An 11,801-nucleotide genomic window follows, 5' to 3' on the forward strand; every position below is an offset into this window, starting at 1 on the left:
ATATGGAATGGGTAAAAGCAGAAGTTATAAATACTAGCTAAGGCCATGTGACCAGTCACAGAAAAGAGGACAGAGCAGCTAAATATATCATCTCCTTCCTTTTGCTGGTATGTGTTTATATATAGAGAGTAAGCATTTTCTTTTCTTTCCTCCTTATTTTATACAAGTTTTATTGGAGGTTAATTATACCTTTTTGTAAGAGAATTTTCAAATGGTACTATGATTGATTTGGGGGGAGTAATCTACAAAGTCCAGTGACAGATAACTGACTGCTAAGACTTTGTGTCTCTGATTTTGTGGAGAGGGTGGGTGCATCAATTGCAAATAAGATAGTTACACGCCATTAAATAGAAAAATGGAGTTGGTTGGTGGCCACATAGGAGCTCACACAGGTGTAGCAGGTATGTTGATGGTGCCAGTGGTTCAATTATTGTCTCTCAGTTCCAACTTGTCCTTTAGCTGGCATACCCATTCTGCTTTTGCCAGCTGGCTGTTAGCTCTGCCAATAAAGGATGCTAGAAGGAAACTGCAAACTGAAGAGGAAGAGTGAGTGACTGACTACTCCTTCTTATGTTCTCATTTCTCACACCCACATTCCAACAATTTCTTTACCCTGACAGTGGTGGTTCCTTCCCATAGCAGCAGCTAAACCCAGTTTGCAGTTTTCCCAACACAAGCAGAACCCCAGGTACACTGTGCCAGCTCCATACACCACCCCCACAGACCTTACCTCCAGGCCTAGAAACACCACCATTGACCATTTGGCAATCCCTGTTCAGAAATCTGAGATCAAACCACACAGGGACCCTTCCCTAAGATTCTATGTTTTAATAATTCAAACTTGTACTCTTTGTTCCCTCAGCCTGGGGAAACTACAGTTGTTACCCTCATGATACTTGAAACAGCAGTTCTCAAACTGTGGTGCCAGGAGCAGCAACATCAGCATCTCCTGGGAACTGGTTAGAAATGCAGATTCCCATGCACCACCCAACCTACTGAGTCAGTGGCTCAGATGGTGTGAGCAGGAATCTGTTTAGCACTCCAGCTGACCCTGATGCATGCTGAAATTTGGGAATCACTTCCCACTGCCTCAGAGTTCTCATTTCACTCTTTTGGTTGCCTAGTTAACAGTATAGTTAACTATTCGTTATATTAAACTCTCTGTTTAAATAACTGGTGTGTGATACCCTAATACTGTAGCATTCTAACAAATGTTTAAAGTAGTTATCAACACTAATCCTTCTTAAACTCTTCCAAAAAATAGAAGAAAAGGGAACATTTCCCAACTCATTTATATGAGGCCACCATTACCAAAGCCAGCCAGAGACGTCACAAGACCTATATTTCTTATGAATATAGATGCAAAAATCCTTAAAAAGAAAAAAATTTCATTGAATCCAGCAACATATTAAAGGGTTTGTGTAACATGACCAAGTGGGAATTATCCCAGTAATGCAAGGGTAGATCAACATGTGAAAATCAACCAATGCAATACACTACAAAATAGAATGAGGGAAACCACCCCCACAATCATCTCAATGCAGAAAAAGCATGTGACAGAATCCAACATCGTTTTATTATAAAACAAACAACAAAAACAACACTCAACAAACTAGGAATAGAGGGGAACTTCCCACAACATGGGAAGAAATGGACAAATTCTTAGAAAAGCACAATTTCCTGAGACTGAACCAGGAAGAAATAGAAAATATAAACAGACGAATCATAAGCAGTGAAATTGAAACTGTGATTAAAAATCTTCCAACAAACAAAAGCCCAGGACCAGATGGCTTCACAGGCAAATTCTATCAAACATTTAGAGAAGAGCTAACACCTATCCTTCTCAAATTCATCCAAAATATAGCAGTGGGAGGAACACTCCCAAACTCATTCGACAAGGCCACCATCACCCTGATACCAAAACCAGACAAAGATGTCACATAGAAAGAAAACTACAGGCCAGTATCACTGATGAACACAGATGCAAAATTCCTCATCAAAATACTAGCAAACAGAATCTAGCAGCACATTTAAAGGACCATACACCATGATTCAGTGGGGTTTATCCTAAGAATGCAAGGATTCTTCAATATACGCAAATTAATCAATGTGATAAACCATTTTAACAAATTGAGACAGAAAAACCATACGATCATCTCAATAGATGCAGAAAAAACTTTCAACAAAATTCAACACCTATTTATGATAAAAACCCTCCAGAAAGTAGGCATAGAGGGAACTTACCTCAACATAATAAAGGCCATACATTACAAACCAACAGCCAACATCGTTCTCAATGGTGCGATATTGAAACCATTTCCTCTAAGATCAGGAACAAGACAAGGTTGTCCACTCTCACCACTCTAATTCAAAATAGTTTTGGAAGTTTTAGCCACAGCAATCAGAGAAGAAAAAGAAATAAAAGGAATACAAATCAGAAAAGGAGAAGTAAAGTTGTGGTTGTTTGCAGATGACATGATACCATACATAGAGAGTCCTAAAGATGCTACCAGAAATCTACTAGAGGTAATCAATGAATTTGGTAAAGTAGCAGGATACAAAATTAATGCACAGAAATCTCCTGCATTCCTATACACTAATGATGGAAAATCTGAAAGAGAAATTAAGGAAACACTCCCATTTACCAATGCAACAAAAAGAATAAAATACCTAGGAATAAACCTACCTAAAGAGACAAAAGACCTGTATGCAGAAAACTATATGACACTGATGAAAGAAATTAAAGATGATACAAATAGATGGAGAGGTATACCACGTTTCTTGGATCGGAAGAATCAACATTGTGAAAATGACTCTACTACCCAAAGCAATCCACAGATTGAATGCAATCCCTATCAAACTACCAATGGTATTTTTCATAGAACTAGAAGAAAAAAATTCACAATTTGTATGGAAACACAAAAGACCCCGAATAGTCAAAGCAGTAATGAGGAAAAAAAATGGAACTGGAGGAATCAGACTCCCTGACTTCAGACTATACTACAAAGCTACAGTAATCAAGACAATGTGGTACTGGCACAAAAACAGAAATATAGATCAATGGAACAGGATAGAAAGCCCAGAGAGAAACCCACGCACCTCTGTTCAACTAATCTATGACAAAGGAGGCAAGGATATACAGTGGAGAAAATAAAGTCTCTTCAATAAGTGGTGCTGGGAAAACTGGCCAGGTATATGTAAAAGAATGAAATTAGAACACTCCCTAACACCATATACAAAAATAAACTCAAAATGGATTAGAGACCTAAGTGTAAGACCAGACACTATAAACCTCTTAGAGGAAAACATAAGAAGAACATTCTGACATACATCACAGCAAGATCTTGTCTGATCCACTTTCTAGAGTAATGGAAATAAAATAAAAAATAAACAAATGGAACCTAATGAAACTTGAAATCTTTTGCAAAGCAAAGGAAACTACAAACAAGACGAAAAGACAATCCTCAGACTGGGAGAAAATATTTACTAACAAATCAACTGACAAAGGATTAATCTCCAAAATTTTCAAGCAGCTCATACAGCTCAATATCAAAAAAACAAACAACACAATCCAAAAATGGGCAGACCTAAATAGACATTTCTCCGAAGAAGACATACAGATGGCCAAGAAGCACATGAAAAGCTGCTCAATATCATTAATCATTAGAGAAATGCAAATCAAAACTACAATGAGGTATCACCTCCTCACACTTAGTTAGAATGGGCATCATCAGAAAATCTACAAACAACGAATGCTGGAGAGGGTGTGGAGAAAAGGGAACCCTCTTGCACTGTTGGTGGGAATGTAAATTGATACAGCCACTATGGAGAACAGTATGGAGGTTCCTTGAAAAACAAAAAATAGAATTACTATATGAGCCAGCAATCCCACTACTGGGCATAAACCCAGAGAAAACCATAATTCAAAAAGACATATGCACCCCAATATTCATTGTAGCACTATTTACAATAGCCAGGTCATGGCAGTGACCTAAGTTTCCATCGACAGACGATGTGGCATATATATACAATGGAATATTACTCGGCTATAAAAATAAACGAAATTGAGTGAGGTGGATGGACCTAGTCTGTCATACAGAGTGAAGTAAGTCAGAAAGAGAAAAACAAATACCGTATGCTAACAGATATATATGGAATCTAAAAAAAAAAAAGTTCTTAAGAACCTAGGGGCAGGACAGGAATAAAGACGCAGACGTAGAGAATGGACTTGAGGACACAGGGAGGGGTAAGGGTAAGTTGGGACGAAGTGAGAGAGTGGCATGGACTTATATATACTACCAAATGTAAAATAGCTAGTGGGAAGCAGCTACATAGCACAGGGAGATCAGCTCGGTGCTCTGTGTCCACCTAGAGGGGTGGGATAGGGAGGGTGGGATAAGGAAGGTGGGAGGGAGGGAGACGCAAGAGGGAGGAGATATGGGGATATATGTATATGTATAGCTGATTCACTTTGTTATAAAGCAGAAACTAACACACCATTGTAAAGCAATTATACTCCAATAAAGATGTTTTTTTTAAAAAAAGACAACCACAAATGGTACAGGGCACTGGATAACTACATGAAAAAGGATAAATTAGGACTTCTATCTCACACCATATACAAAAAATTTACCCAAATGGATTAAAGACCTAAATGTAAGAGATACAACTATATAACACTTAGAAGGGAAAAATAGTTGTAAACCTTCATGACCTTGGATTAGTCAATGGTTTCTCAAATATGCCACCAAAAGCAAAACTGACAAAAGAAAAAAATAAATAAACTGGACTTTATCAAAATCTGTGCATGAGAGGACACTATCAAGAAAGTAAAAAGAAAAACCACAGAATGAGAGAAAGTATTTATAAACAGTATATCTGATAAGAGTCTACATCCAGAATATATAAAGATCACTTACAAGCCAACAACAAAAGATAATCCATTTTAAAAATGGGCAAAGGATTTGAATACACATTTCTGCAAAGAGAATATTCAAATGGCCAGCAAGCACACAAAAAGATTTTGGAGTTAGATAGTACAGATGGCTAAACAATATTATGACTATACTAAAAAACACTGAATTGTACTTTTAAAGTGGTTAAAATGGTAACTTTTAAGATGTGTGAAAAAAGAAAACAAATGGATAAATTCATTACTTTGGATTTGATAACAGATTCTTAGATATGACACCATACAAAACACCAAAAAGAAAAAAAGCTGATAAATCGGACCTAATTAACACAAACTTTTGTGCATCAAAGGACACCATAAAGAAACAGAAAAGCCAACCCACAGAATGGGAGAAAATATTTGCAAATCATACATCTGGTAAGAGTCTGGTGTCCAGAATATATAAAGAACTCTTACAACTCAACGAGAACAAACATCTTGATTCAAAAATAGGCAAAGGACTTGAATAGACATTTCTCCAAAGAAAAGATATAAATGGCCAATAAGCACAAAAAGGTGCTCAACATCATCATCATAAGGGAAATGCAAATCAAAACCACAGTGAGATACCACTCTAAACTCACTAGGATGTCTATAAACAACAACAAAACAGAAAATAATAAATGTTGGCAAGGATACAGAGAAATTGAAGCCCTCTTACATTACTGATGGGAATGTAAAATGTGCAGCTCTATGTCAGTTGCTCAGATGGCTAATCATAGTTACTACATGACCTAGCAACTCTACTCCCTGACATACACCTAGGAGGACATGTTCACACAAAAACTTAGACAAGAATGTTTATAGCAGCATTATTCATAATAACCTAAAAGTGAAAACAATCCAAATGCCAACTGACATTTGATTGATACATTATCAATTAACTAAATAAAGAAAATGTGGTATATGCCACACAATGGAATATTCAGCCTTAAAAAGGAATAAAAATTAACACATGCTACAACATAGATGAAACTTGAAAACATGTGAAAGAAGCCAGACACAAAAGGTCACATACTGTATGATTCCATTTATATGAAATGTCCAAAATAGGCAAATCTATAGACATAAAGTATATTACCGGTTTCCAGGGGATGGGGATAGGGGGAATTGGTAGTGATTGCTAATGGGTATGGGGTTTCTCTTTTGGGATGATGGAAATGTTCTGGAATTAGATAGTGCTAATAGCTGTACAACCTTGTGAATAAACTAAAAACTACTGAATTGTACACTTTGGAATGGTTAAAATGGTTAATTTTATCTCAATTTTAAAAATCTACCTAATTTAAAAAAATGTCATTTGTTATACTGGGTAAAGAAACTACAATTAAAAAAAAGAAACGAAACTACAATTTTGATAAGCAGTGGTAAAGAACAAAGACTCCATGAGAGCATCTTTTAAAAATTGTGGCAAAATATACCTAACATAAAATGGATCATTTAAACCATTTTTAAGTAGTTCAGTGGCATTAAGTACATTTACATTGTTGTGCAACCATCCTCACCATCCATCTCCAGAACTTTACCTGCAAAACTGAAACTCTACCCATTAAATAACTTCCCACTTCCCTTTCCCCTTAGTCCTGCAACCACTATTCTACTTTCTGTATGAATTTGACTAGATATTTCATATAAATTGAACCATATAGTATTTGTCATCTTGTGACTGCCTTATTTCACTTAGCATAATATCTTCAAGGTTCATCCACATTGTAGCGTATGTCAGAATTTCGTTCCTTTTAAAGGCCAAATAATATTCCATTTATGTATAATATATACCATATTTTCTTTATCCATTCATCCAACAATGGACACTTGGGTTGCTTCCACCTTTTGGTTGTTGTTAGTGATGCTGCTAATAAATATGGGTGTACAAGTATGTTTGTATCCCTGCTTTTTAAAAAAAAAAAAAAAAGTTGTGATCTCTTTTTGAAGATCACAACTTTTTGAAGGGAGATTTTGAAATGAAACTTATTTTGAAAATACACACATCTTCTTCATTAGCTTAAGGACTAAAAACTTATTTCAGTTGAAAGTCACCCAAAGGAGAACGCAAAGATCAATGGTACTGTTCGCTGTAAAGAAACACAAAAGACATAAAAGTATCCATTGCAAATTTATTATGCATTAGGAAGCTTAACTTAAAAACCAACAGCATAGTAAAAAGATATGTTATCTTTGTTCACAGCAGAACAGGTTTCAAAATATATTTTCTTTTAAATGTATTCAGTCAGTACACAATCCTTTATAAAAGTTGTATATATTTTTTTCTGTCAATACCTTCATTACATTTATAAATACAAGATTTACATAGCACCCCATCAAAAAAAATTAAAACTCCTTATGAATATCTACATATATTTCATACCTATAAAACTTTCAAAGGAGTGCTGTGTTAAAGATGGGCCCTAGTTAATGGTCCACCTACTGGTGCAGGAAAACACATATAATCTGAAGTTTTCTTTGTCCATAAAACATCTCGAAAAATTAGCAAGACACTTATTTTGAAACTGAGCTTCTTAAACCATCATATTTTAGAAAGGAATTTACTGTGCATATTCCCATGAGATTCAAGTGGCAGATACATAGATGAAAATAAAGACTGACTGAAAACAAATGCCTACATAGAGCAGTTAAGGCAGGGGTGTGATGAATGAAAAACACTGAAAAGTAAGACACAGGAGATGTAGGTGGGAGCAAATATAGTAAGAATGCATTACATGAGTCTAAACTTGGATATAAACTCCACTGGTATCCAGTTACTAACTCTCATTCTCACCTAGGAATGTTTACATTGTTGAAAACTTTCTTACAAGCACCCTCCAATTTCTATGTTGCCAGAATGGCTGATGTATGTTTTTCTTCTGTAAAATCACCTTGGATCTAACCAAAACATTAGGCCCAGGAATCTGAATTGCTAGTTCTTCATGATTTAAATTTATTTAAAAAATTTCCTTCATCTGGTAAAGGTTATCACTAATCAATATTATTACTGTCCAGATGTGTATATGCTGAATTTCATTCTAGCCAAGAATAGGAAGTAGAGATAAGGAAAGGAGAGTAAGACTAGTTATTTGCTTGACCTTTGAACAAAGGCAATAGATCCCCGATACTGAGCAGCCACTCATAAACACCTATGGGCTAAACGGGCACAGTTCAGAGAAACAGGAGGGAAGAAAATATGGGATTCTTTATCTCAAATTTTGCCAGAGAAGGCAGTTGTACTATAATCCTGCACCTTCTACTGAAAAGGACATGGTCACTCTTACTCTGGAGTTATTAAAGGAAAGTCATCCTTTCTACCAGAGATGACTTTTTCTGAGTTTCGAAGTGTGGACTCCAGATAACTTTGAGAGTTGCATATTATTTGCAGAAAAGTATTTCAAACCTTAACTTGTTCTAACATATAAACAGAAAGAAAGAGAATGGTAGAAAAGGAACAGGAGGAGGAAGGGGCGGGAGACGAGGGATGGAGGTGGTTACTTCTCAAACTCAGCCCTGAAGCATGCCACTAGTATCTCCCCTCCAGCACCATGAAGTCTCCAGTGTGGTGTGGCTCCTCCATGGCTCTCAGAGATGGAGTCTACAGAATTCTAGTTTCTGCAGTCTATAGTTCAGTGCACTGATTCCCAGGCTCCTCGAAGGAAGAGAGCTCCCAGATGCTGCTGTCCTGCAGTAGTGGCTCAATGTCTTCATCACTGCCTCGTTCTATTGTGTTGGTCAGGCTGCCGCTGATGCTGTTGTTATGTTTTTTAATTCCACTGCCTTTACTGTATTCAGGGATGAATAAGGCAACCAGAAAAGACATAAGAACTATACATGCCCCAAATAAAAACGGTGGGCCTGGGATGACAGCTCCCTGACGGGTGTGGAAAACAAATGAAGAATCTGGTTAGTCTTTCCAATCAAAATTAGTTCTGGACGACCCCAAAAAAGCACACCACTGAGAAGTGAGTTATTTTCTCATAAGCAAATGTTCATTAAGTGTCATAGCAAATTCTAACAGAGCCTGGTGTCTGGAATATGATGGAGGGCAACTAATCACTGCTTTGTGCACCACTTTCCAACACCTTAACCAAACTTTCCAACAGCTTAACCAAACATGTAAACAACAGTTATTTATCTCTAATCCTGCCCTGTGACCTGAGATCATTAACTATGTACATGAACAGTAATTCCAATTTTGTATAGAAATCTATATTAAATATAGCTTGGAAGGAGGGAAGTAATAGCAAATAAATAGTAGAAAAAGCACTCTAGCTCAAATTCTAGCTGGAATTTTAGGTCATTTCATCTTTTATTTGGCCTGAGCTTCACCAGAGGACAGCATTCTGATCAGAGTAATTATATAGGTGAAAACAGAATCTGAACAAAGTTAAGACAAATCTTTTATATAAGATATTAAATCACTGAAATGATCCCTCCCTAGTCCCAGGAAGCAATGAACATAGCACTTACTACTGTCAAATACAATAGTATTATAAAAATAAGAACACTTTCCAAATTTAAGGTCAGAAGATTTTGCTATAATCAGACACAACTGCTATTGTAAACCTAGACTTATTACCAAATTACCTGCAGGGCAGCATTGTTAGAATTCAATTCCAGTTCCAACTCAGTCAGTTCCACGTGGAACATGTAGAATATGAAGCCATACAGGGCTGGCCCCAGGCCATTACACAGTCCTCTTATTCCAGTTATGATACCTTGGGCAACTCCTAAGTCAGAAAAAAGAGAAGAGAGCCAGTCTTCTCAGATAAGCATCTCAAGACTGGAGACTTAACAGTACTTTCTTACTAATATGAAATACTGCTTCTGCTGGACTGAGTAGTCTGGGCTGTGGAAAGGATATTTTAGGGACTTTACCCATCATATTTTCATTCATTGCACAAATGTTTCCTTGGTTTTCTATGTCCTTTTAATGTTGTCCTCACTCAATGTCCTAAGATCTATAGGGTATGAAATGACAGTGATGTTTCTAAAATCCTTTTGAGGCTGAATTCCCTAACAGCAGATCTTCCTATAATCAGGGAATAATAAAAAAGTTTTAATAGTCTCCATTTATAGGCAATTTACACTTTTCTGTGGATTGAGATTTTCCTTTTCTACTCACTTAATGGCACTTTTACAATAAAAATCTGCCCTTTGCCTCTTGTATGCCTGCCCATGTGTGAGTCCACAGAGGTCCTGATGCTGTGTGCTCCCAGCACCTTCAGACAGATTCTGTTCCTCACAGTGACCTCCATATTCCAGGTCCATCTCCCTGTACACCTCTACTGAAAAATCCAAGTGCTAATTTCTAGATATCTCTGGTATCTAATGTGGCAGGTCAAAAATTAGCTTGAATCATGAGATGAATATTTCTGTAAATCAAAAATGGTCAAATATAATTCACCCTAATACAGTGTGTTCTAATAAGTTTATATGCTGACATTTAGAAACATCTGTATTAATACATGTAAGCATAAAAAAAGCCAAAGAAAATTCATGCCCTGAGAGATAGGATAGTGTCTCTTAGATGCCAAGGCAATGCCCATCCTTCACAGATAGCTCATGCCTTTACTTTAAGCACAACACCTCCCCAAGGATGCAGTCAGCTAAGTTAACATAACCAGGGTAACACACAGAATTTGTGGTCTTCAAATGATACTGCTATGTTTAAAATAGATAACCAACAAGGACCTACTGTTAAAAAAAAAAAAAAACATTAAAAAAAAGTAGATATGAATAAGATGGCTAATTTCTGATGCGGAAAAATAGTTCCAATGAATAAACTAGCTTTTCCAATCTAGTTTTTAATTGAAACTTTAGAAATATCTCTAAGGCATTAAAATTTTTTTCTTCTAAAATTCACTACTTCCTGACTACAGTCAGGTAAGCCATTAAGTGATGGTGAAAGAAAAGAACTAATTTTGGCAGTAGGAACTGCTTGATAGGGAAGCCAGAGGCACAAGAAGGATGAAGAGTCTAGACAGAGTGCTACTCTACACAGTCATCTTAATTTTGTCTCTCACTCTGCATCCAATTATCAAGAACTACTCAGATTTATTTTTCTTTGTCCACTCAAAGAATCATTTCCTAAATTGAGTAATGGACTTTGAGTGATTCCAAATTAAAGAAATTTCAGTGATTAAATAAAGAACTCATTGTTTTACTAACTAGTCTGTTAAAATATGATTAAAGTCTAGTAAATTCTAACAGTGACAAATAAAAGAGGAGTCAAAACTGAAAAGAGAAAATGGATAACTATCTTAGTATTCTGACCTGCTGAGTCCAGATTTCAAAAATATGATCAAAGATCAAAGTAGGAAGGAAAACAGAATTTTCCTATTTGCCAAAGTAAATAGGTATGATTGTTGAGCAGGGACCACATGGCTGTAACCTCTTGCTTTGTTGATGTGAAGAGAGATTCAGAGTTGCTCATGCTTATGGCAGGTACGTCTCCGTTGAAGGAGGAAAACAGTGACCTCACCTTGCTGATCTGACTCTGCATTCCGAGAGACGAGGGCACTGACTGCTGGAAATGTGATGCTGGACATGGCGGCCACGGTCCCTGCTGCCCACATCATCCTGCAATGACAGGACAGGCTGCGGTCAGGGAGCAGGCCAGCCCCAATGAGCTTGCTGTTCAGAGTACAATCAATGGCAAAAGCACTAAATGCTTTCTGTTTTCTTGTGTTAAGTTGCATTTATTTTTTTCCTCTTTAAAAATGGATTTTTTTTTTTAACCTAGAAGGTTATGCATCTGTTTATACTGATCACTTCACGGGCTGGGAAAGTTTCATTTCTTTATTTTACCTCTGTCAAATCTGTTCTTCTTCCTAGTTTCCCTATTACCGTATTTAGATGC

General features: G+C 36.6%; 1 protein-coding gene across 1 annotated transcript in view; it reads right to left on the reverse strand.

Moving 5' to 3' along the window:
• Window positions 1-7,069: 7,069 nt before the first annotated feature.
• MFSD14B (major facilitator superfamily domain containing 14B) overlaps window positions 7,070-11,801 on the reverse strand; it is an 82,242-nt gene continuing 77,510 nt past the window's right edge. Inside the window, exons 10-12 of the mRNA XM_082843607.1 lie at window positions 11,424-11,521; window positions 9,527-9,669; window positions 7,070-8,810 (exon numbers count right to left, since the gene is read on the reverse strand). Of these exons, the coding sequence (XP_082699733.1) occupies window positions 8,559-8,810; window positions 9,527-9,669; window positions 11,424-11,521 (493 nt within the window). The 3' untranslated portion in view covers window positions 7,070-8,558. The remainder of the gene's footprint in view (window positions 8,811-9,526; window positions 9,670-11,423; window positions 11,522-11,801) is intronic.

This window comes from Leucopleurus acutus (genome assembly GCF_964270905.1).
Source record: "Leucopleurus acutus genome assembly, chromosome: 7".
NCBI classification, from domain to species: domain Eukaryota; kingdom Metazoa; phylum Chordata; class Mammalia; order Artiodactyla; family Delphinidae; genus Leucopleurus; species Leucopleurus acutus.